The sequence below is a fragment of the Paramormyrops kingsleyae genome, chromosome 8 (genome assembly GCF_048594095.1).
Source record: "Paramormyrops kingsleyae isolate MSU_618 chromosome 8, PKINGS_0.4, whole genome shotgun sequence".
Taxonomy (NCBI): Eukaryota; Metazoa; Chordata; class Actinopteri; order Osteoglossiformes; family Mormyridae; genus Paramormyrops; species Paramormyrops kingsleyae.
Genome location: NC_132804.1, coordinates 28,629,993 through 28,655,354, shown reverse-complemented (window position 1 = coordinate 28,655,354; position 25,362 = coordinate 28,629,993). Strand labels below are relative to the sequence as shown.

Below are 25,362 nucleotides of genomic sequence, written 5' to 3'. Positions count from 1 at the left end.
GTACCCTGAACAGAGCAGACACAGTCTGGAAGGAGCCACCCTTCTTCTTGCCTCCCTTCTTGCCACCACCACCCTCTGTTTATGTATAAAAGGTTTTTCATCATGATCTAATTTCTTGATGTATATATAATTATGATTATCACTCTTCCTGATCCTGTTATCTAAATCCTTTCTACAGTATATATACAAATTTGAAGTTATAAATACCGTCTCCTGCACCATGTGCTGCATACAAAAAGGCCAGTAATTTCAGCGCAGACTTCTGGTAGAGTTGCACTACAGAGTCATTCAGAGGATCCTTGTTCTTGTCCAGCCAGCCGCCGATGTTGTAATCCACAGTGCCAGCATAGTGCACCAGGGAGAAGTGGGCCTCAGCTTTGCCTTTGGCAGGTTTGGGCTTCTGGAAGGCGTTATTTTTGCCCAGATGCTGGTCATACAGCTTGTTTTTGAAGCTTGTGTCTGTAGCCTTGGGGAACATGCACTCCTCTTCAAGGATGGAGAAGATGCCCATTGGCTGTTGGAGACACAACAGATTATTGATGCCTAATGATGAGATAATGGAGGAAGTTATTCAGATACATCAATGTCCATTTTACAAACCTTCTCAATAAGCTCAATGCAGGCAGCCAAGTCCATACCAAAGTCAATGAACTCCCACTCAATCCCCTCTTTCTTGTACTCCTCTTGTTCCAGCACAAACATGTGATGGTTGAAGAACTGTTGCAGTTTCTCATTGGTGAAGTTGATGCACAGCTGCTCCAATGTGTTGAACTGATGTGAGAAACAGTACATTGTATTATATGTTTCAAATTTCAAGTAAAATAATAATAAATGAAATGTCATTATAGTATAAGCACTGATAATATCCACTCACATCAAAGATTTCAAAGCCGGCGATATCCAGCACACCAATGAAGAACTGTCTCTGCTGCTTGGTGTCCAACATCTCATTGATGCGAATCACCATCCACAAGAACATTTTCTCGTAGACTGATTTGCAGAGGGCGCTAACGGCATTGTTCACCTAATTATTGCAAAAAGAAAATATATTTATGCTCATAAATGGATTTATACACTACCATAGTAGCAGTGTTTTTATGAAATTTAATATTAACAATATAATTAAAATGAAATTTAACCCAGGTAGTGTCATTTTTTTTTCCAGTAGTAAGTGAAAATTATGGCAAACATCACCCATTCTTGAAACTTCAGCAAAAACATGTCCCACTAAGAAAAGTGCTCATTCTGTTTGAAATGAATAACATTAAACAATCAAGGTTATAATTAGGGGGTCCTTTGCATATGTGTAAGGTTCTTTTACAGCAGGGGTGGCCAATCTTATCCGGAAAAGGCCGGTGAGTATGCAGGTTTTCACTGCAACTGCCTAATTAGATTACTAATTAGAGGACTGATTGGCTGAAGAGACCTCACACATGGGTTTGAACAGCTGACCTACAGGTTATCCCAAAAGCCAGGCGTGACAATTGAATTGAATAATATCTTTACCACATGAAAGAGTACATTGTAATATGTATTAAAAACTACAAGCAGTGAGTTCTGAGCAATATTTACTATTACTTTGTGAATGCTCAAAATATGTCCCACATATTCGTCACCACCGTCAGATATTTATAAAAAGCAATAGAATCACCAAAAGGTCAACTACATTCATGAGGACCCCATTTTCAAACCTTCAGCTCTACTGTATGCTTCAAGATCACTCAAGCTCCTGTAAGTTTGCTATTTTCTCTTAAACTTGTTCATATTTTTGGACACTGCTACTGTCACAACCATAACATGTCAACACCGTCTCTTTTGTAAAAAAAAATATTGTATTAGATTATGACATAAATGTGTACTTTTTACGAAGAGGTACATGTATGAAGTAGCTAGCAACAGAGGGGAAACAAAATGGCTAATGTGAACAACTCATGCATATCATGTGAAGGAGCAGGTTTTTGTCACCACCATCAGACGTCACCAGACAGAAAACCTGAGGGGCTGTGTCTTCCCTCTCTCTCTCAATTTACTATTATGCCATGTTCATTTGGCTTACGTCATCCAACATTCACAACATTCCCCCCAAATCCCCCCCCCCCCCATCATTACACTCAACTTTGACTTTATGTATTTTAGGAAGTTATGTTAAAAATGCCTATTTTACAAATACAAAATGGGGAGGTTGCACCGGTACATTGCTGAACAGCCAAGACCTTGGTCTATAATGATATACCTTCAGATTTTGTAATTTAATTAACTTTTTATTTTCAGAATTAAAACCTGTTTTATCCAAATTCCTAAGAATCAGTTAATCAGTCATATTAAATATTCAGTGAATGCATACAATGTTAACGCTGCATTCCTTACCTGAGGTACAGTCTGCCCCTTGGTCACAAACTCATTCCCGACCTTCACTCTGGGGTAGCACAGAGACTTCAGCATGTCAGCTGAGTTCAGGCCCATGAGGTAGGCGATTTTATCGGCCACTGAAATATGAATAACATGTTTGGTTAATGATCTATAACTCTGGGTAAATTATTTTATGGTTGAGGTTATCATATCAGTTACCCTCAGTGCCATCAGGTTCTGCCTGCTCCTCTCTCTGCTTCTGCTTGAACTTCATGTTCCCATGATGTATCACTGCTCCAGTCAGTTTGTAGATGCCTATTTTCTCCTCAGCATTAAAGCCCAAGATGTCAATGGCAGTCTGCATAATTCAGAACAGAAACATGATTTTAATTCCAAGAATGATAAAAACAAATTTCTGTTGTAATACTATGATTAAAAGAATGTGATGATTCATTAATCATTTACTCACGTCTGTGGCTATAAATTCATCAACGTCATTGATACTTTTAACGGAAATCTCCCCTTGACTGATCATGGGGTAGTCGTATGGATTGGTGGTGATCAGAAGTGCCTCTGTGAAGATGAAGAAAATATTTGCATATGTAAACTGCAGGTACAAAACCCCAGTTTACCCCAGACACGGGGAACATACCAAGCAGCTCTGGTTTGTGGCCTGTCATAAGTTGATAGAAGATGTGGTAGCTTCTCTCAGCTGACAGCTGGAAAGTGACTCTTGACTTTTCTAGCAAATCTGTCAATAGGAGTTTGCACCATATTGATTTGTCTTTCTGTGCTGAATTAAATAGAAGTAAATCATTTTGTAGATGAGAACTTACAAGTTTCAATATCAGCAGAAGCCAGTTTCCCTGTTGGCCCAAAATGGATTCTGATGAATTTACCCTATAATATAATGAAAGTATTAGAACTTTAAAACAGTAATTTTGCAGCTAATTCTGGGAGTGAAATTTAAGGAAAAATTAGATTAAATAACTTACAAAACGAGAGGAGTTGTCATTCCTCACAGTCTTGGCATTACCATAAGCCTCCAGCAGAGGGTTCGCTGCAACAATTTGATCTTCCAGGGAACCCTACAGGAGACACTGGAGCATTGAGACTCTTGCTTCTGTATATATGTTCCTTATTAATAGTCCTTGTTTTTCTCTCTCACCTGCATTTTTCCAGGAACAGGCTCAGCTTTTTTCTTGTCTGAAGCACCGACTGTGGCAAAATACTGGATGACACGTTTGGTGTTCACAGTCTTTCCTGCACCGGATTCTCCACTATGGGTGAGTATGGGAAATAGACTCAGGTGTAATGCGCATTTTGGTTTTCAAGCTGGTCTTTTCTTGTTAAGGTTAGATAGCACTGAGATACTTACGTAATCAAGACTGACTGGTTCTCACGATCTGTAAGAATGATAAGGAAATGTGTTGTTTTATGTTTTGTAACCATGCATAGTTTTCACCCCTAAATAAACACATTGCATTACTGGCAAATCTGTTCATGTAAAATGTCCAATGTCGAATGACTGCTTATTGTACTAAAAATCATTAGATTCTCATTTTGGGTTATTCATACCTGTGTGCATGAACTGAAAGGCATTGTCAGAGATGGAGAAGATATGGGGAGGAGCTTCAATTCTCTTCTTGCCCCTGTAGCCGGCCACAACAACAGCATCGTACACTGGGAGCCACTTGTAGGGGTTCACAGTGACACAGAACAGCCCGGAGTAGGTCTGTAATACAGAAAGTGAACATTTATTCATACATGTACTTTTTTATATGAAAGGACGCATAAAACAGATTTAATGTAAAAACCTACATAAATCATCCATGCTGCGTAACGCTCTTTGAGGTTGAACAGCACAGCGGGCTCATTGAGGTGGGTCATCATGGCCATGTCCTCCATTTTATCGTACTTTGGAGGGTTCATGGCGTGAATGTCTTCTTCCTTAACTGTGATGGTCTGGTTTAAAGAGACACAGTGATTTGTTCTGAGATATGGGCAAAGTCACAAAAAAATGACATTTAAAATAAAATTGCTTTGTAATTGATTGATTACCATAGTTCAAGTAGGACATATTTAAAAATGAAAAGCTTAATAAGTTTGTACTAATGATCTGTAATTAATCTGTTAGGTACACAGTTGTACTTACTTGCCCACACAAAGTCTTAACAGTGGCTTTGCCCCCCTCTCTACTTTGAAGAACCCCTTTGAGGTACATCTCCTTTGGTTCAGCCACAAAATAGGCCGTTTTGGCATCAAAGGGTTTGCTCTGGGCCTCAATCCTCTCTTTCTCTGGCTTCCGGAGGTAAATGGACGCCGGGCCAAAACACTCCATTTCTCCATCCCCCATGATGGCAGTTTACTGTAGAAGAAGATGCTTGAAATTAGTACAGATTTTAAAATATTTGAGTGTTCGCTGTATAGTCGATGATTACTGTATATTTGGCAGTTTGAAAACAATATCTGATACTAGGCTTCAGCATAACTGTACTTTTAACTTTTAGCATAACTATTTTTAAGACTAGTATTTAATAGGTGACTACTGGTTGAAATCTATCTTCTTTAACTACTTATCTAATGGTCACATTGATAATTAAATCTTTTCTTTCAGACCCATTTGTAACTTTAAGAATGTTTTCTCTCTCTGCATTTGACAAAATATTTAGTCTTACCCTTCCTATAAAAGTTTTACCTTACCTATAAATCGTACCCTAGTTTTGAAGTATTCTAGTTTTAGGTCTGAATTCTCATATGTCTTTATCTTGTTTTTGGCTACTTCTTGTAGTTTTCATACAGATTTTGAAATTTACATGCACTCTGCTGGAAATCAGTTAATTTCCTATTAAAATATATTTTACTAATTTTATGACTCATACTTTCAGGTTTCTATAACTAGACAATGGTGTTTTTAGAAATAAGTAAATTAAGGATTTTCAGCTGGTGTCTTTTGTGTGGTTTACCTGTATGAATTAGGGATCTGCTCAGTTAGAGTGGCAGATAATTCTACGGTGGGTCTAGTGACTGAATTGACCTCAGATGCAATTGTGTGATTGTGATTTGCCACATGCTGTACTGTTCTCTTCCTTATTATCACGGCTGTTAATAAAGGGAGCAGCTGTTATTTACCTCCTTGGATGACAACACAGAAGAGTAGTATGTAGACTGGAATCTGAAAAACATTATTGGTAATTTTCTTATCACAGCTATCATTAGTAGTATTGCATTTTACAGAAGGATGGTATCATTTACTTATTAAGAGAACTACCCATACCTAACAATTTAGGGCTTTCACTAAGAATCCGATTAAAAAAAAGCATAATTGTGCTCTGGATAATGAATTGTCTCAATGGCCCAAATTTAGGATTGGATTGGATGCAGCATCACATTAAGATTCACTCACCTGTGCTGGATGCCTAACAGTTCAGAGAAGATTCTGGAGCTGCTGCTTTTATAGAGACATGAGTGGTTGCTCAGCAAAAAGTTCCTGCTGTATTTGGTCATGTGTTTTCACATACTAACTGCTATCCTTTCTGCTGTACGAAGAGAAGAGAAATTATTTTTAGCTCTTAAACACAAGGATTTAATAAAGAAATTACCTGTTTTGAGTTGTGCATTAGATAAAACTGTTAGTAGATTATATATGGATTAAATAATATCTGTGTGTCTGATTCTTTTACAGTTTCTCTTAATAAATTATGTTAGCATTTTTAAAGAAGTTTTGTTTGCTCATTTAACTATTCCTGCTAATATATTTTTTGCAATAATAATATAAATATCATAATATCTTGTACTTTACAGTTCTACATGTGTTCTCTTGATTCTGAGCCATCATATTAACAGCTTTGGCACAGGCAGAGCAGAGTGCCTAATGTCACATGCCATTGCAGGGAAACTGCAACTGTTCAGCGTTCTACATTTTACACAAATAATTACACAGGCATGCAATTTAAAACAAGTTAAAATAATTATGTAAATAGAGCAATAAAAACAGCACAGCATTCACACCAGTCTTTAACTTGATGAATAAACGTGTTGAATAATGAAGAATAGGTTTGTCACACCACACCAGAGGTTGTGGAATCTAAGTAATTTAAATTGTGCTTCCTATGCCTTATAAACACTTTCACTTATATTTTTCCTTTATCATCTAATCAGCAAATGTGTGGAAACTCACAAATTCATCCAGTTTTGATGTTTTTACACACATTTAATATTTTTATACGTTTAATCTGTTTCTCTCATAAGACATAGTTTGTATGAGACATATTGCAGTTATTAATTATTGCTTGTGTCAAAGTCCCTGCATTGATGCTGTTTGTTTATAGCTGTCAGCACTCGTTATTTTCACTGACTTGCAAGCTAGAGTTTAGAGAAACATTTCCGCCATACTGTATATGTCAATATGAATATCACTGTTACCTTCAAACTTCTATTAATAATACTGCTAAGATATTTGAAATTTTCATTCATTATGCAGAATCAGAATAATGGCACGTTATAAATTGCTTTGCTGAGATTCATTCTTAAATTCAGTCTTTAAGGGGTATGTCAACAATAGCATTACCCTATTTTCTATAAACCAGATGGGAAACAGGGTGAACTTTATCATTTGTACTTCAGAAGTAGCACTGCAGCATGACTTTAGTTTTTCAGGCAAGTATATACTGTATGGCAACAAGGGATCTGATTATAAAATCCTGTTATAAGGTTTATCCTTTGGTGGGATGGTTTTCCTTCAGAGTGGTGATTTGATACGGGCAAATGAAGACTGGGGAGTATTAAAAATTCTGGAGTGATTACACATGTGATAAAGTGGGATCAGGTCATATACCCCATAAAATGTAACACTTGATACTCCTACTCATTGCTGTATGTTCTTATTAGGACAAAATACAAATATAGCTGCTTGATCAGCTTGGCTGTCAAAACACCTCTGTCACTGTTGTGATGTTATTGTGAATTTGTATCAAACCTACTTTGATATTTTGGCAGTGTGGAAGCTCGGGTCGCTTAGATGTTGGGTTTAGAGGAAAATCATGCTGAAAAGTAAGTGACCTTTATGGCTGAAATTTCTTTGAAATAGAAAATGATCTACATAAAAGATTGTGTTTTTGTTTGTTGTAGAATGATTGTGTAATGTTAGTGTGTCTAATGCAGTTCCTTAATAAGATTCTATGTCTTTGCTGTATTGCTTTGGTTTTCGGATTATATCAATTAACAAATTAGCCCCCAGTATCCATCCAGCCATGCATGGCATCTTTCATCCTTTTAGTTAGGACTTAAGGGATCCTGGTGCCTTTACCAGGCAGCAGAGGGTACAGAGGAAGGGACATCCCTGATGGAATGCCAGTGCCATCCAGGACACATTGCATTGTACACATGCATGCACAATCACACACTGCAAGCGGCTTTGGACTGCGGGAGGAAACCCGTACAACATAGTGAGAATACATACATACATACACACACACACACACACACACACGTACACGCTTAGCGAGAATACATACACACACATACACGCATAGCGAGAATACACACACACGTACACGCATAGCGAGAATACACACACGTACACGCATAGCGAGAATACACACACACGTACATGCAGAGTGAGAATATATACACACACGTACACGCATAGCGAGAATACACACACACAGACATACACACAGGTGTTTGTATTCATATATTTCTGTGGACTGTTCATTTAATTCTATAGGAAATACCCTAATCCCAACTATGACAACCTTAATCCCTACCCAGCCCTAACCTTAATCCTAAGAAAGCAATCAAAATACAGCACATTTTTAGTTTTTTGATTGCTGTCTCAGATTTTTATTAAACTGAGTTTCCCATTGTGTGGACCAAAAAAATTATCACCACAACGTCAAAACAGGTTTTTATCACATCGTGGGGACGTTTGGTCCCCTCCCCACTCCGGATATCATCATAAATCAGTATAGATTATTTGATAGCAGCAGTCCTCACTGTACTGTTTGTCATGTGTACATAAACATGAATAATGAATAATTTTTAAAGAACTTTACTGTTTATAAATACCTAAACTTTTTCCATGCTTTTTATTTTAATAAAAATGAATAAATAAGGGCAGTAGCCACATTCACAACATGCCATGGTACTCTGGTGGTCAGAGGCATAGGGAAACATTCTGCAACATGTCCTCTTTGCTCTCCCCTGGGCTCGATTGTTGCTTTCGCCGAGCTGGGCTTCTCCGAATGCTCTCACCGTCGCAACCGGGGAAAACACGTTCACTCCCGGGAGCCAATAATAAACAAACAAAAACAAAGTAGTAATAAATAACCAAAACTATGGAACTTGCATCAATACTGAAAATGGATTTACTAGAACTTTAAATAATATTAAATAAAAAAGGGAGTTTTAGTAACATTATAAAACTAAGTGCAACTTAAATGTGAAAGTTACATTTTTTTAGAATCTGCAATGACAATTTGGAGATAGAAAGGCAGCAATTAGAGTAAGGCTGCTCTATTTAAAGTGAATGTTACTTTATAAATTAATGGTAAATGATTCATAATACCATATGAAACAAAAAAAATGTATAAATGTATTACAGTTCTTAAGTATTTATAACATAATTGCGGCAAGAATAAGACATTAAAATTAAAGCATCTAATGAAAATTATATACCTGAGCTAGACTAAAATATGCCTCTTTTATGACGTCAATTATCTCTCGGAACTCGGAAATTCCGAGGTGAGTGACATCACGTCCAACAATCCCCCTTTCGAGAGAAGGGTCCAGCTGCAGACGCCTGTAGAGTGGAGCTCCACCGGAAATATGTCACCTCCACAGGAAATACGTGATTTTAAGGGGCGTAAAGTGGAGCTCCACAGGAAACACGTGACCAAACTGTGTGTTACAGCGGAATTTCAGTTGTAAAATGTAAAAAAAGTATGTTTTTGTTCATTTATACGCTAGAGAAATTATTATATATATATATATACACATATATATATATATATATATATATATCTGGTCTGATCTAGTTTGTGGAATATATATATTGGTCATAAGATGAGCAGTTATAAACATGCCATACATACGCAATTGCTATTATGTTACTTTCCATACACATTACTAATATATATATTGGTCTTGCCTTAACTGTTATAAACATATACTATATACGATTGCTGGAACAGCGCAAATGCGTACGTATTTTATGTGCATTTGCGCTGATATGACAAGAAATTATTGTGCATTTTAACCTGTATATGCTAATTCGTACTTCATTTGCGGTATATAGGTTGAAATGCACGGTATTTTCTTGTCATATCAGCGCAAATGCACATAAAATACGTACGCATTTACACTGTCACAGCAATCGATTGCCGCACGTATCGCTTTTAAAGGTGAATGCGTACTTGCGTACCAGTTATATGCAGCACTGTATGTGTTGTATAAATGATGATCAACATGTAACGATTATATTCAATCAACTGCTAAATTTATTTAGACAGCAACAACAAACAGAATTAAATTAAAAAAAAAATCAATCAACACACTCATGTGCCAGTAATTTAATCTTTCTCATAACAGACAGCATTAACCCGGAGGCCCCGCTGGTCAACACAGGCATGTAAAAATAATTCCATGTCACGTGTTTCCTGTGGAGCTCCACTTTACGCCCCTTAAAATCACGTATTTCCTGTGGAGGTGACGTATTTCCGGTGGAGCTCCACTCGACAGGCGTCTGCAGCTGGACACTCTTGGGGCCTTTCGAGCTCGGAACAAACATGGCTGCCTCCATGAACACGCTGTTTTTTTTTTTTTTTTTTTTTTGGAAACTTTTTTTATTTGTACAAACCATTATAAACAACACTATACAACCAATTACATAACATATGCCAGAAAAATAATTTCTTCTTAATCAAAAATTGTGAATTTCTGAAAAAGTCCATAGGTCTTTATTGCTTTCTTGTTGATAATGTTTTCCAAACTGGTGCAGTAGTCCTTAATTTCTTGAAGGAAGTGACTAAAGTTAGGCTTGGATCCTGACCATTTCTTCTTATGAATGTGAAATTTTCCCAGAATAATAAGGAGTTGTACAAGTAAAATGAAGTTATTATCATTAATTTCATTAGAATAATACATGCATATATCAAAATTATTTAACATGAAAATAATATTTGTTTTCCTTCTAATAAAATTTTCCATACTTCACTTCCCCACTGACTTCTCCAGAACGTTACATCTGCTTCACAAGCATGAGACTCTTGAATAAAATAAAAGTCTGCACCTTTGCTTTGACAATACAAAAATAAAGATTTCCTTTTCAGTTGGTTTCTTATACCTCTGGCATTAATAGAAAAAATTGAAATTGACATGAACAATAACAAAGTAAAAGTTTAACGTATTCCAAGTGCACTTAGTACAAACATAGTATGTCACATATTATACTCGTTGCAATTATCAACTATAACGTTGAACTCCTTTTTTTTTTTTTTTTGACTTCAGCCGTAAATATAGAAACAGTGACCAACAGCTTTACCAGTTACTGGCTGGAGTCTTTAAATATTCGTAAAGGGTGTTCATCCTTTAATTTCTTTTCCATTCACAAATGCTTTGTTCCCTACCAGGTAAGCTCTTTCTCCATTTTTCCTAGCCTTTTCTACAAACGGCCACAGACGAGCGCGCGCTGCCCTGTCATCAGCTGTTAGGTCTTCTTTCACTTGAACACCTTTGTTTTTGAGTAACTCGTTGTTCTTGGAGCCTTTCCAAAAAGCATCTCTAGCCGATCTAGACGCAAATCTGACGATCACTTGCCTTGGAAACTGCTTTTTCCCACTGCCGTCTATTCTGCCGATGCGATGAACCACATCCACTGCTGCCACGATTGCTTCACCCTCACTTCCAGGAACTGCTGCGCTGCAAAACTCTTTAACCTTAGACTTGATGTTTTCATCGCGTTCTTCAACTACTCCATATAGACGAAGATTTTACCGCCGACTATATCGATCAGTATCATTCGCCTTTTGCTCCACTTCAAAAAGTTTCTTTTGCATTTGTTCAACTCTCAGTTTCATCGTAGCATTTTCTTTTTTTAGGTCTACCACTTCTTGATGACAAAAGTCCAAGGATTTTTTAAGACCCTCAATTTGCAGTGTGTTGTGTTTAACAGCTTCATCAGTTTGGTCCGCTCTTTCGTTGATTTTGGCAGTGATGACGCGAATGATATTGTCTTGTAAGTCGGCCAAAGATGGTTCAGAACGTACTTGCATCTGTTCTTTGCGCGCTTTCTTAGAGAGTTTTTTATCCGGTGTATTGGGACTTGAGTCACAGGCTCCATTACTTTCCTTGTAAGCCCCGCAGGAATAGGAGTGTGTGTCTTGAATCACTCTCTTATCTTTGATGGTAACTATCTCCATTTTTTCCGCCACACACGATTCAACCGTCGCGTTTCCATCCATATTAAATTCTCACAGGTTCCGAGATATAATTGTCAGTATAACCAAAAGAATTGTAAAATATCGTATAAATAACTATATACACCTGATAACAGAATTATGCAACTATATTATTCAACATCGCTGACTGTGACACACTTTTAACTTTCCTTAACAAAACAGTGCGACCAATTCGTCCGCCATCTTGCCGGACCCCCCCTGAACACGCTGTTGTGTGTTGTTGCTTTATATCTTAACAGACTGAGATTCTTTTTTCTGAGAGACATGCAAACAAGAAACACAAACTAGTCAAACCACATTAAAAGTTTAAAAAAATATTTTAGTATATTCATAGCAATATTCTTTTTTCGAGAGGCAAACAAACTACAAACAAACAAAATACACTAACAAGTCTGGTAAAAATCTGATATTGCATGCTAGAATACTGTTTACGGTCATGATATAGTATTTTCTAAATCGAACATGTGCAATTACATTTATAACTATTAAGACATTTAACAAAATATTTTTAATAATAGAATTACTGTTGATGTAATTTCAATTCTCTGTGTGTTCTGTACATGTGGCAGAATTGACAATAAAGCTGACTTTGACTTAACTTTGACTGTGTAAGCCGCCATGTTGAAATGACGTCACAGGGGAAACTTTGAATTTTGGATAAAATTCTGTACGACATCAACGTCATAAAAGGCCTTTTTCCGACGGGAAGTGACGTTTTTCGTGACGTTTTCATCTGAGTTCGACTCGGAGAGAGATATGCTGCATTCCATTTGCTCTCGGAACTCGGTAATGATAAATATTTCTTGTCCGAGTTTCCCTGTGACGTCATTTCAACATGGCGGCTTACACAGTCAACAGTAATAAAATAATCTCACTCCAAATCTGCTACAATATAAAGCAAGCATAATATGAAATTTCTCATTAAGGTAAGGAGTACAATACTGTAAGCAGGGCTTGTCCTTTAAGGTGCGCAATTGCGCGTGCACGCCATCACGCGCCTAAAATGGTGAAGAGCTGCGCAAAAAAATGCGCGCCTATCAATAAAAAAGAATTAAATTGTACGCGCCTCATAATTTAGGTTAGTAGAGATAGGTTCTGCTTAGTTCTAGGTGGTCCCCTTTTTCATAAATGCAGTAGAGTACTATTGTTGTCCAATAGGGTTGGGCGATGTAGACCAATTTGTCATCGTACGATGTCTAATGTGAAACATCGCGATGGACGATGGCATCGTCGTCGTAGGCGGCGGGTTGGGGAGGGGAGGGATGGTTGTTGTTAAATAATTAATTCATAACGAATTAATTAATTGTAGCCTACTGTTTCCACTACCTGACCCGCATGGTCTTTGTTTTACCCATAACCAAGCCATAAATAAATAAAGATAAGTTACACACAAATTACCACCTGTCAATCACTTTTTCCGCGGGACTCTGGCATGAATAGGCACAGTGATCTGTGTCGTTATAATGGCGTCGACAAACTTGGTTGGTAAAAAAGGTGCAAATTCACCTTTCTGGCAATACTTTGGCTTTAGACCGAATGAAACAGGACAGCCACGAGATACGTCTGAAGTGGTGTGTAGGATTTGCGGTCAAGTTATCCGCGCAAAAGATGCGCAGACGTTCTGTTCGTTATGGTAAAACCATGAAAAAGGCATATTTGGTGTAGTTTATTTAATTTAATTTAATTAAAATTATTTAGATTTTTTTTCTGCTGTTTCTGTATGCCTCATTTATTAATGTAAACGAACTAGTTCGTGTAATTCGTTTGGAGTTCACTGTAACTGTATACAGTATTGTGATCGCTAACAACTTCCTTGTTGTTATTTCCTCATAATAATAATAATAAAATAAGTAAAGATGCGGAAATTGAAAGCATGCATTTAATTTGGCTATATAGTGTGATTAAGTGTGTGTTTTTCGTGAGCTGGTTGCTGCTGCGGCGGGGGTGGGGCGGAGGATCGCGATGTCGGCTCAGCATCGTGATGTCTATCGCCCATCGGTGATAGACGATGGCATCGTCTATCGACCCAACCCTATTGTCCAACTCTTAATATTGAGCTATCCCCACTCCTAGTCCTAGTCCAACAGCAATATCCTTGGCTACTGTCATTACTCACCCTGTGGTCTAGTTGCAGATTCTATCCTGGAAGGCAACCTACTCAAAACTACTCAAGCACTTAAGAGATGGCATCTTCATAACTAGTTAGTATAAGCTGTATACATGTTAAGGATTGGCTGCTGCTGGGATTGACTGCTGATGTGTTCTTCATCCAAGAAGTTTTCAGAGAAGGCACTGGCTAACAAATGCAATTTCAATGGAGAAACAGAATTTGGCTCATACAAATTATTGGATGCCATCTCTAATTTTTGGCCCATATAATCTTAATATTATGGTGCTCTCTGAGCCTTCTGCAGCAAGTGTTATGCAAATTGAGGACAATCTCCAAAGTATTGGTGCAAAAAAGACTGAATTCTGAATTGCAAATTTTATTCACCAATAAAAAGTGATTCACTTTAAATGGGTTTCTACAAAATATGTTAAAGCATTAAAGCTAGGACAAAATTCTCAACTAACACTAGGACTACAAAAAAACAGAAATATGTACAAATACAAGTACATTTTGACCCATTGCACCAAAGTCCAACCACATTTTAGGTGCACAAAAAAGGTAAAATTGTGCACCTAGCACTTTTAGGGTGCACAAATTTGTGTGCGCCTGCATTTTTCAAAGGACAAGCCCTGTGTAAGCGCAGAAATCAATGTTTAATTTTTATATGTATTGGTTAATTAATAGTGGAAACCCCGCAAGTAACGAGGGGAACATAATTGAGTTTGCTGTTGTTACACTGAGGTTTTTGAGGAGAGAATGTAGCGAAGTGAGCAGCACAGCAGCCTGGTTGTAATCTCCAGAAAAAGCAGCATTTTTAAAAATACCACCGAAGTGGTTAAGCGAGTCCCTTGTGTTCAGTTTAATTTATTGATTTTAATAGATTCACACTCCACGAAAATTACATGAATTATACCCTATTACTGAACCTTATAAATTAGATTCATTTTCTTCCATAATAATACCTATATATTTACTATTCAGAGGAGATCTCAGACCTGACTGAACAAATTGGTGAGACTGGAAAGACCATCCAGGAGCTTGAGAAGGCCAAGAAGACAGTAGAGACAGAAAAGTCAGAAATCCAAACTTCTCTAGAGGAAGCTGAGGTAATTACACCCAGGGGGGCCGTAAAGGTGTGTGATGCAAAGCGTCAGATGCAGTGGTGTAAAGCACACCGCCACTGGACTCTAGAGCAGTGAAGACATGTTCTCTGGAGTGTTGAATCACGTTTCTCTGTCTGGCAATCTGATGGACAAGTCTGGGTTTGGTAGATGCCAGGAGAACGGTACTTGCAGGACTGCATTATGCCAAGTGTAAAGTTTGGTGGAGGGTGGATTATGGTATGGGGTGGTTTTTCAGGGGTTGGGTAGGTCCAGTGAAAGGAATTCTTAATACTGCAGCATTCTAAGCCATTTTGGACAATTTCATGATCCCAACTTTGTGGGAACAGTTTGATGATCTTCCTTCCTGTTCCAACATGACTGCACACCAGTGCACAAAGCAAGGTCCATAATGACATGGATGAGCGAGTCTGGTGTGGAGGAACTTGACTGACCTGTACAGGGCCCTGACCTCAACCCGACAGAACACCTTTGGGATGAATTAGAGCAGAGACGCGTGCCAGGCCTTCTCGTCCAACATCAGTGCCTGACCTCACAAATGCTCTCCTGGAAGAATGGTCAAAAATTCCCAAAAACACACTCTTAAACCTTGTGGACAGCCTTCCCAGAAGAGTTGAAGCTGTTACAGCTGCAAAGGATGGGCCAATTCCATATGAAAGCTTATCTATTAAGAATGGGATGTCATTAAGGTTTATGCGTATGTGAAGGCAGGTGTCCCAATGCTTTTGGCAATATCATGTATGAGATGTGACTGGAAGTTATTCAAAGACTCGTGTACATGTAGCAGAGTTAACACAATGACCAACATGATTTAGAAACAGTGTCTTTCTGATTTAAGCAAGGGGAACAGATTTTCCTGGGCACTGGGAAAATCTATTCCCCCCACCCTTACTGGCTATGAAATTATGAGGGGTGACTGGAAGTCATTCAGAGACATGATTAAATGCTTATAAACTATTAATGTCAGTTCTGGGGCCCAGAGTTGCTGCATGTCTGTCTTAGCAGGGGGAACTAAACAGGGCTGTGGAGTCGGTAGATAAATGCTCCGACTCCGACTCCGACTCCTCAGTTTCTAAATCTTCCGACTCCGACTCCCCGACTCCGACTCCTCTGTATGTATGTATATAGCTTGCCGAAAATCTCGACCACCGCCCCCATCCAAAGTAATGTGATGCCTCTGTCTGCTGCAGTGGCTGTCTCCTCTGTCAGCCAGCTGGAAGTTTAGTGCATTGTGTCACTCACCGGCCAGCTGATCAGCAGAACGAGCCTCTGCTGGAGACAGGTAGGGAGATCTGTGTTCTCGGCTCCTTTGGCCCCCTTCACTAGCGCATAGTGAAGGGGAGCCGACGGAGCTGAGAACACACCAGATGATTTTTCAGGCGTTTGATGCGTGATGACTCGTTGAACGGCCGAAAAATCGGCAGTGCATCTGTAAATGTATGGGGGGCTTTAGGCTAGGTTCACAGTTCCCTGTAACAGTGGAACACGACACAATGGAAAGCAGTGCCGCACCTTACCTGTGCATTACATCCCATATAGTGACGCATACAGTCAATGAAAAGCATGCTTCATGGTTACTTGACATGTTCGTTTTGTGGTAACATTATGCACTGCATGCATTGGGCTTTATTCTTACAGCAGAGAAGTAGTTCATTATGACTGTTTGTGAATTGGGACATTTCAACTTACTTTTTTAATTCCCATTTAAATTTAGTAGGAGTCGGAGTCGGTTAACTTTTTGCCGACTCCGACTCCGACTCCAGGTACCCAAAATTGTCTCCGACTCCGACTTCTCGACTCCGACTCCACAGCCCTGGAACTAAATATCCTGAATTTCAAGAAATAATGTTTCCCTCTCATATTTGGGCAAAGAAGCATGTGAGATGGCTGAAAGTCATTCAGGTACAGTACATAACTACATGTGCCTATACTAGTATTATCAGTATTGAGGTCCAAACTGTTGTGTGCCTGTTTTAGCAGGAGGATTCAGCTATGCATTTCCATGTAAACAGATTTGTATCACCAATTTGGCGTCCTGTAATTTCTGATCCATGTTTTAGCAGAACTGGATTGTCTCAGTGGGCACAAAGACATCACTGTCAGCAGTTGTTAAATGTAGATAAATGCAATGAGTAAGTTGTCTACAATTAAGTCATAATTAGAATAAACAATACTATTCCTGATGTTCTACAAACAATATTTATTTTACCAGCAAATACTTATTACCAGCTATTTAAATAGTTTCAGTTATCTTAAATAATACACAAATATCGGAAAGACAGGCGATGTTTCTGCGTAAATGGTTTGTTTCCCTCAGCACATTAAAGATATTAAGAAAGACATTAAAGAAATGAAGAAAGACAATAACACGACAGTGAGACCGTATAGCACTGATCATCAACTGGCGTTCAATCCAGCCCACGACTGGATTCCAAAATTGTGAGGATCAAAAAGAAAATACACACTATTAAAGCAACTAAAAATAACAACAACTGAGTCTCTTGTCAGAATAACCACCATTTATAACTATATTTAGGCTACACTCCTAAATGAGGACAGACTCAGACAGACTATGCGACGTTAAGCATTTATTGTTTCAAACAGGTCCGGCCCCCAAGGAGACTGTCTGGTAAAACTCTGGCCCTCTGACAAATATAGTTGATGACCCCTGCCGTATAGCTACAATTAAAGTAGTGGGTGACGTCATGATTTAAAATCAGCGCACGACAAGGAGAACTGTATTTTCTATGACGTTTAATTAGTGTCAAAACTCGCGCGCATAAAAACCACGCGCGCGTATGCGCTCGCGAGCAGAAAATCCATGCTCTCTACACGCTCATGTTTGCACAGCGCTCGCTCGCTTGGCGTTAAAAAAGTCGGTAACACTTTATAATACTGTTCCGTAGTTAACAGGTAAATATGCAGGAAGTAAGCAGCAACAAAGGAGTAGCGCTTCATTAACACCTAAATTGGTACTATTAACTACTAAGGAGTTATGCTTAATTACTCAATAGGTAATAGTGAACTAATTATTATAGTAGTTCTCTATTACTTCATTAGGAACTATTGAGTATTGCTGGTCTCATTGGGAATTATGTACTAACTATGGATTATTTCTAATAACTACTAGTTCATTACTCATCAAATGAACAGTGCTTTTTTTTTGGACTAACAGGAACTTACAGGCTACTGTTCTGAATGGTTTTTGCCATTTTTTTCCCTTTTGGAATAACAAGCTTGTTTCTTCCTACTTGTTTGTATGACATACAACTTATTCTACAAAATATTACTGCCTAAAATATGTATACAGTACCTACATTTTAATTATTTACCTCACTTCAGTCCGTGTGCCAGTGTTCTTCAAACTGTGCTTTGAAGTCCAACTGAAGGGATGGTCAAACAGAGACCAGATTTCACACTGCACGAGTGAGTACCCCATCTTACCAAAGATAATTCCGGACGCAAATGCTCGCTCTTGCCTTGTACTGTATACAATCAAAATGGCGATTTGACCCACAATACACTGCGGCCATAGCGAGTGTGACGTCAGCGGACAAAGACCGATTGAGTGGACCTGCTGGCTGGTCTTTTAGTGGCCCAGCTCATGGTGAACCATATTAAATCTAGCTCTGTGCAAGGTCTTAACCTTTTTGGCAGAGATCATGACACAGCTGGCAGATGACACTGCTTTATTCTTGAAAGATGAAAACCAAATTCCTGTTGTCATTGAAGTAGTCAGGGAGTTCTCTAAGGCTTCTGGCTTATGTTTGAATGTAAATAAGTGTGAAGTTTTGGCCATTAAGGAATGCTCTAGATCTGACATTTATAACATTCCAGTAAAAAAATGAAGTCCATTATTTAGGGATTTTAATTGCTAAGGACCAACAAAGTCGTTCACTTCTAAATTTCAATCCTATTATACAAAAAACTCAAAGAAGATTAAACCAATGGCTCTCAAGAGACTTATCATTGAGAGGTAGAGTATTGCTTACAAAAGCAGAAGGAATTTCTCGGTTGACTTATGCAGCTTTGGCTCTACATCTTGATGGTAAGATGTTAAAAGAGATTGATAAAATGCTTTTCAACTTCTTGTGGAAAAATAGGATCCATTATTTAAAGAAGAGTGTTCTTATGAATTCTTATGAAAATGGGGGTCTTAATTTTCTTGATTTTTGTACTTTAAATAATACTTTTAAGATTAATTGGCTAAAGACTTTTTTTCAACATCCTACCTCCATTTGGAATGTTATACCTTTTCATATTCTATCTCAGTTAGGTGGCTTGCATTTTTTTCTTGTCTGCAATTACGATATAGATAAAATTCCTGTTAAAATGTCTGCATTTCATCGCCAGGCTTTTTTGTCTTTGTCTCTCATCTACAAACATAATTTTTCTCCTCACAATTATTATATATGGAATAACAAGGACATTTTGTATAAGCATAAATCTCTCTTTATGAAGCAGTGGTTTGATAATAGTATTGTATTGGTGGATCAGCTATTTAATAAGGATGGTCTTCTCTTCACGTATCAGGAGTTCTTATCAGAATATAAAATTCCTATTCCTCCAGGGGATTATGCAAAAGTCTTTGGTGCAATACCTTCTGGTCTTAATATGCTATTTAAATCTCAGCAGAGAATTAGGGTTGCTCAACATCTACCCTATATATCTTTGGTGCATACTTCTGTGGGTAAGATATGCTTTTCCATTGATTCTCGTAATAACAAAAGGGCTTTACGAAGTCTGTTTCAAAGAGATATTACAACTATACCTTGTGTGATCTCATACTGGAGTCAGTTTGTGGATGATGTGACTTGGAAGAAGGTCTGGCTTCTCCCTAATAAATATTTAATTACCAATAAAATTAAGGAAATTTATTTTAAACTTATTCATAGATTCTACCCAGCTAAATGGTTTATTAAACGACGGTTTAAAAAGGACATTGATATTACCTGTAACTTCTGTAATGAACACCTGGAATCTGTTGTGCATTTGTTTTGGCATTGCCCTGTTGTCACGAATTTCTGGCAAAACCTCTGTAATTTTATTTCTGAACGTATTGTTAAAAACTTTATTTTACTGTGGAAAAACATATTGTTTGGTCTCACAGAAAATGACACATTTAAAAAGTCTCATGTTTACATAATTAACCTTATTATTTTGATGTCAAAATTTCATATTCATAAATGTAAATTTGCGAGTAGTAAGCCATGCTTTATTGCCTTTGAGAAAGAGTTCAAACAATACATCTGTTCGATTAAGTACTCTTCAAAACAAAAGGCAGTTAGGACTTTAACGGCTTGTTCTGTATTAGGAATCTTTATATAGATGATCTTTTTGTTTTTTTCTTTCTCCTCCCCTAGCGTTAAACCCTATATTTGATGTTTTATATTGGACTTGTATGTCTGCTTGAAGTTAATAAAAAAAAAAAAAAAGACCTGCTGGCTGGACCAAAAACACAAGGATGGACCATTTGGAAGTTTGTTACATGCAGAAAGCAATACCCTGTGTAAATAGTTTTAATGGGATGGATGTGTAATCAGTGTAAAGTAATTTGATTTAAAAAATTAAGTTGTGATGTTAATATAACGTGCTTCAAATTAAATGTTTAAAATGAACTTATGCTGTTATGTCATGAAGTGTTACATGAATGTTTAAGTGAAACAAATAAGCTGTGTTAACATTCATTGTTCTTATTAACCACTTAAAAAGAACTCAGTAAATGTTTGTGAAAGAGCTTACTCGAACACCACATTCATTACTAATGAGTTACAGTGTGTTTCACTTTATAATACTGTTCTTGTTCTTTAGTAACTACTATGGAAAAAGTCAGTAACGCCACATTAATTGCTAATGAGTTACAATTAGTTTTATTTAGGTCATTAGTAAGACTTCATTCCTTATTTAAAACGCATACATTAATTCCTTAATGTTTAGAAAAGATCAACAATATGTGGTGGAGCACATCATGTGGCAAAACACGAGTCTCTGTTTGACCATCCCTTCAGTTGGACTTCAAAGCACAGTTTGAAGAACACTGGCACACGGACTGAAGTGAGGTAAATAATTAAAATGTAGGTACTGTATACATATTTTAGGCAGTAATATTTTGTAGAATAAGTTGTATGTCATACAAACAAGTAGGAAGAAACAAGCTTGTTATTCCAAAAGGGGAAAAAAATGGCAAAAACCATTCAGAACAGTAGCCTGTAAGTTCCTGTTAGTCCAAAAAAAAAGCACTGTTCATTTGATGAGTAATGAACTAGTAGTTATTAGAAATAATCCATAGTTAGTACATAATTCCCAATGAGACCAGCAATACTCAATAGTTCCTAATGAAGTAATAGAGAACTACTATAATAATTAGTTCACTATTACCTATTGAGTAATTAAGCATAACTCCTTAGTAGTTAATAGTACCAATTTAGGTGTTAATGAAGCGCTACTCCTTTGTTGCTGCTTACTTCCTGCATATTTACCTGTTAACTACGGAACAGTATTATAAAGTGTTACCAAAAAGTCGAACCACGAGCGCGTATGCGCTCGCGTGCTGAAAACCTAGGCCCAATCCCAAACTATACCCTCGACACTCCGCCTTCATTTCGAGTCACACTCCCGCCGAGTCACCCTCACAACACGCCCTATGCACTTAAACTGAAGGAAACTGTCACAAGAAAGATTTGAGACAGACTTGCCCTCGCAGCGCCTTTTTACAGTCTTCTTTACCGGAAAGAGGAAATGCATTACGTAGTGATTTGACGAAATGGATCCATCAAGAAGCTGTATTGTATTTTCTTTAATGACATATATCAGTTATTTTAAAAAAGCACAAAGTTTATCTAATGCGAAAAGACGACGGCTACGTCGTCTTATTGCACTGAGCAATTTTAAGTATGTACACATGTCATATTGACGATTGTACAATTTCTACCATGCGTGTAAACTTAATAAGTTTACACGCATAAAACATTACGCATTACTTCTGTACCAAATACCAGATCCAGATCAGTAGAGGAAAAAACAGGCAAATATGAAACATAAATTGTTATTGCTGGTGTGATGTTGATCGAGTTTGCGTACGAATGTTTCTTCGCGTGGTTTCTAGTTTGAAAAGTACACAAAATCTCTCGTAATCGGATCACGATAAAATCTATCTGTACTGACCAGCTATAAATAACTGCTTTCCTAATTTTTTTTCTGCAGCGATGAATTATAACATGTAACATAGACTTTCTATATGTATTTCACAGTGCTGTTAGAATCCAATTATTAAATTATCGCACTGCTCTGTTTCCTGTGCGCTAGGAATTGTGGGATATGGAAGTGGTAGTGGAATCGCGCGAGCCACCATCGTTGCTGACTCGCTAAAGGAGGGCATAATCGACCACTCCCCCTTAGCCCTTGCTGCTTTGAGACACACTTCAACATGGCGACGGGTCTCGGGAACGCGCAAACGAAGGCGGAGTGGTGAGGCGGAGTGTGTAGGGACCAGTTTGGGATTGGGCCCTACTGTATCCTCTACGCGCTCGCGTTCGCTGGACCCTATCTACGCGCTTGCGTCTTCACACCACTCGCTCGCTCGACAGGATGAATTTTGACACTTTGGAGGCGGGAACAGTTGCTAATATCGCCGCTCCTTTGATTTTTTTTTTTCAAATATTGACTACGATTGGCTCTTTGCTTTGGTAGAAGATGAACATAACTTGTCACTGACCGCGGTTAAGTTCGTATTCGATATTCAGTTTTATGGCTTTAACTTTTAACGGAAGGTGGGGCGTTTTTAATGACAGAATCGTGATGTCCAGTACACAGACAACGATACACACCGATTATTTTTGTGCTTCAAACGATTTCGTGATTTGTGCAAAATCGTGTTAATAACTAATATTATATGTTCTTTCAGCTGTGCAAACGTGAGCGCATATGCGCGTGTGGTTTTTATGCGCGCGAGTTTTGGCACTAATTAAACGCCATAATTTTCCGTAATACAGGTGTTATGCCGAGAAAGGCATCCCTGCCGTAGAATGCATACCGGTGTTCCGACGAGTTGAGCTTTTGGGGGGTTAGGGGTTTTGGGGGGGTTAGGGTTTTAGGGATGTTTTGGGAGTTAGGGTTTTAGGGTTTTTTTGGGAGTTAGAGTTTTAAGGGTTTTTTGGGGATTAGGGTTAGGGCTATCGATTAGCACTACGGTAGCCTATCTCGACAAAGTAGCTCAACTCTTTTCAGATCAGCGACCAATCGGTCATTTAGAGACAGGCATGCATTCTACGGCAGGGATGCCTTTTTCGGCATAATACCTGTTAGTAAGCAAACGTTTTTTTTTTTTTTTAAATTAATGTGAGGGTTAAGTAGGTTAAACTACAGAAAACATTAGTTGTTTTGAAATGTTCTGTATGTGACTGTTATGTTGGGCATGAATTTTCCCATAGTGTTAAGTGATAAATAATTACATTAGTCCCCCGGCCCGTACCTGCGGGTAATACGTTACAAGACCTACCGCAGATGGCCGAAACCGCAGATAATAGCTGACCACCCACGGACCCCATATATAGCGTTATTATCCCGTACTTACATACAGTATGGTATTTGATAAATTAAGCACATTAAAGCATTACCTACATTAAATACATTAACAAAATAAATGGAACATTATACAGTACTTACAACGGTACTTTCTCGAATGAACGAAAGAGATTGTAACATTTTAGCAAGAGATTATAGAGCAATGAAAATATCGTGTATCAAGGGATGACAGGGCTATGAAAATCAAGATATCCTTCGTCGTTTGAGGTCTACAAAAAGCATATATGAACATAAGTTTGCACCTTAAGCGCACTGTCTTTGTTTTTCATGTTTGACGATGGACTGGAGGAACAGACTGACGGCTAGCATGAAAAAAAGGGAGCAGAGCTCGCCATCTCAAAATGGTTTACTTCATATGGGGTAATGTGTTAACCAGAAAATCGAAGCGTTTCCTATATTTATTTATAATTTCAGTGAGTCAGTGGCGGCTGGCCCATAGGGGGCGCTCGGGCGCCGCCCTCCCTGATGTGGGGGGAATATAAAATATATAAAAAATATATATATATATCATTTTATCAATGTCAGTTTTACTTAATAGTGTGTGCCTACATGCAATCTGAATTATTAACATTTCCACCAACTGACTCATTCAACAGTGAATTTCCACCGAAAGATTTCCACCAATCATTTCTCTTCTTGGGCGCTCATCAAAGCGCCTTTGAAGTGCAGCGAAATAGCCAATCGTGTATGGTTGCTAGGCGAAAATAAAAATTTGGCCTATCAGCATCGCCGAATTAAATGGTTTTGGGGCGCTGGAAATTTCGCCCCTGCTACAGAAAAAAGGGAAGTTTTGGATTGCTCTCAGGTCAGTCAGTCAGAGAGAGATGATGACGACGACGACAGTTGAGGGGCAGCTTCCACCAAAGTCGGTGAGATCGTTATTGAATTACCCTTTTGCGAGAAGGACGATGGTGGAAAAAAATCGACATTAAGGAGCTCGGACCCGACAAGCCCGAAATAACTGTATCTGTAAATTGTTAATTTACTTTATCTGTGAAACTGTTGATTTTGAGAAGGGAATTTAATTATGATTGTGAAATTGTTGTCATTTTCTGACTGTTCATTTGAATGCTAATACTGGACTAGGAAGGGAAATCTATTGGTACGTCAGCCCCACCAATATTTTTTTTCACCAGCCGCCACTGGTGTGAGTCTATTTTAATAATACTAAATGACTTTTTTTTTTTTTTTACAGTGAAGGAACCTTTTTATTTAACTGTGATGATACAGCTGTTAGTCTACCTGAATAACTTATCCGTGAATTTTAGCACAGTGTATTAAACCATTATATTTTATGGCAGTGTATCATTATTGAATAAGTAAATATTATAAATAGATTAGAATAGTACATAGTCTATTAAATAGGTTGAAGGGAAGGTCGATCGAGATACCACTATAAAAAAGTTTTTAACAAGTTTTGATTAATAAGAATGCTAGCTAGAAGCATCAACCTTAAGTATACAGTACACTCACCTAAAGGATTATTAGGAACACCTGTTCAATTTCTCATTAATGCAATTATCTAATCAACCAATCACATGGCAGTTGCTTCAATGCATTTAGGGGTGTGGTCCTGGTTAAGACAATCTCCTGAACTCCAAACTGAATGTCAGAATGGGAAAGAAAGGTGATTTAAGCAATTTTGAGTGTGGCATGGTTGTTGGTGCCAGACGGGCCGGTCTGAGTATTTCACAATCTGCTCAGTTACTGGGATTTCCACGCACAACCATTTCTAGGGTTT

The 25,362-nt window shown here is 38.0% G+C and overlaps 1 protein-coding gene across 2 annotated transcripts in view; it reads right to left on the bottom strand.

Annotated features, from left to right (window-relative positions):
• LOC111856188 (myosin heavy chain, fast skeletal muscle) overlaps positions 1-23,945 on the bottom strand; it is a 34,090-nt gene extending 10,145 nt beyond the window's left edge. Inside the window, exons 1-16 of one of the 2 annotated variants that reach the window (XM_072715611.1) lie at positions 5,482-5,543; positions 4,505-4,717; positions 4,171-4,314; positions 3,928-4,084; positions 3,728-3,755; positions 3,518-3,629; positions 3,345-3,437; positions 3,186-3,249; positions 3,002-3,100; positions 2,819-2,922; positions 2,569-2,707; positions 2,368-2,486; positions 875-1,024; positions 601-771; positions 208-514; positions 5-75 (exon numbers count right to left, since the gene is read on the bottom strand). In XM_072715611.1, the coding sequence (XP_072571712.1) occupies positions 5-75; positions 208-514; positions 601-771; positions 875-1,024; positions 2,368-2,486; positions 2,569-2,707; positions 2,819-2,922; positions 3,002-3,100; positions 3,186-3,249; positions 3,345-3,437; positions 3,518-3,629; positions 3,728-3,755; positions 3,928-4,084; positions 4,171-4,314; positions 4,505-4,705 (1,959 nt within the window). In that variant the 5' untranslated portion in view covers positions 4,706-4,717; positions 5,482-5,543. Of the gene's footprint in view, positions 1-4; positions 76-207; positions 515-600; positions 772-874; positions 1,025-2,367; positions 2,487-2,568; positions 2,708-2,818; positions 2,923-3,001; positions 3,101-3,185; positions 3,250-3,344; positions 3,438-3,517; positions 3,636-3,727; positions 3,756-3,927; positions 4,085-4,170; positions 4,315-4,504; positions 4,718-5,481; positions 5,544-23,907 lie in introns of those variants that run through there. The other variant, XM_072715612.1, reaches the window with a different exon arrangement.
• Between the last annotated feature and the right edge of the window lie 1,417 nt (positions 23,946-25,362).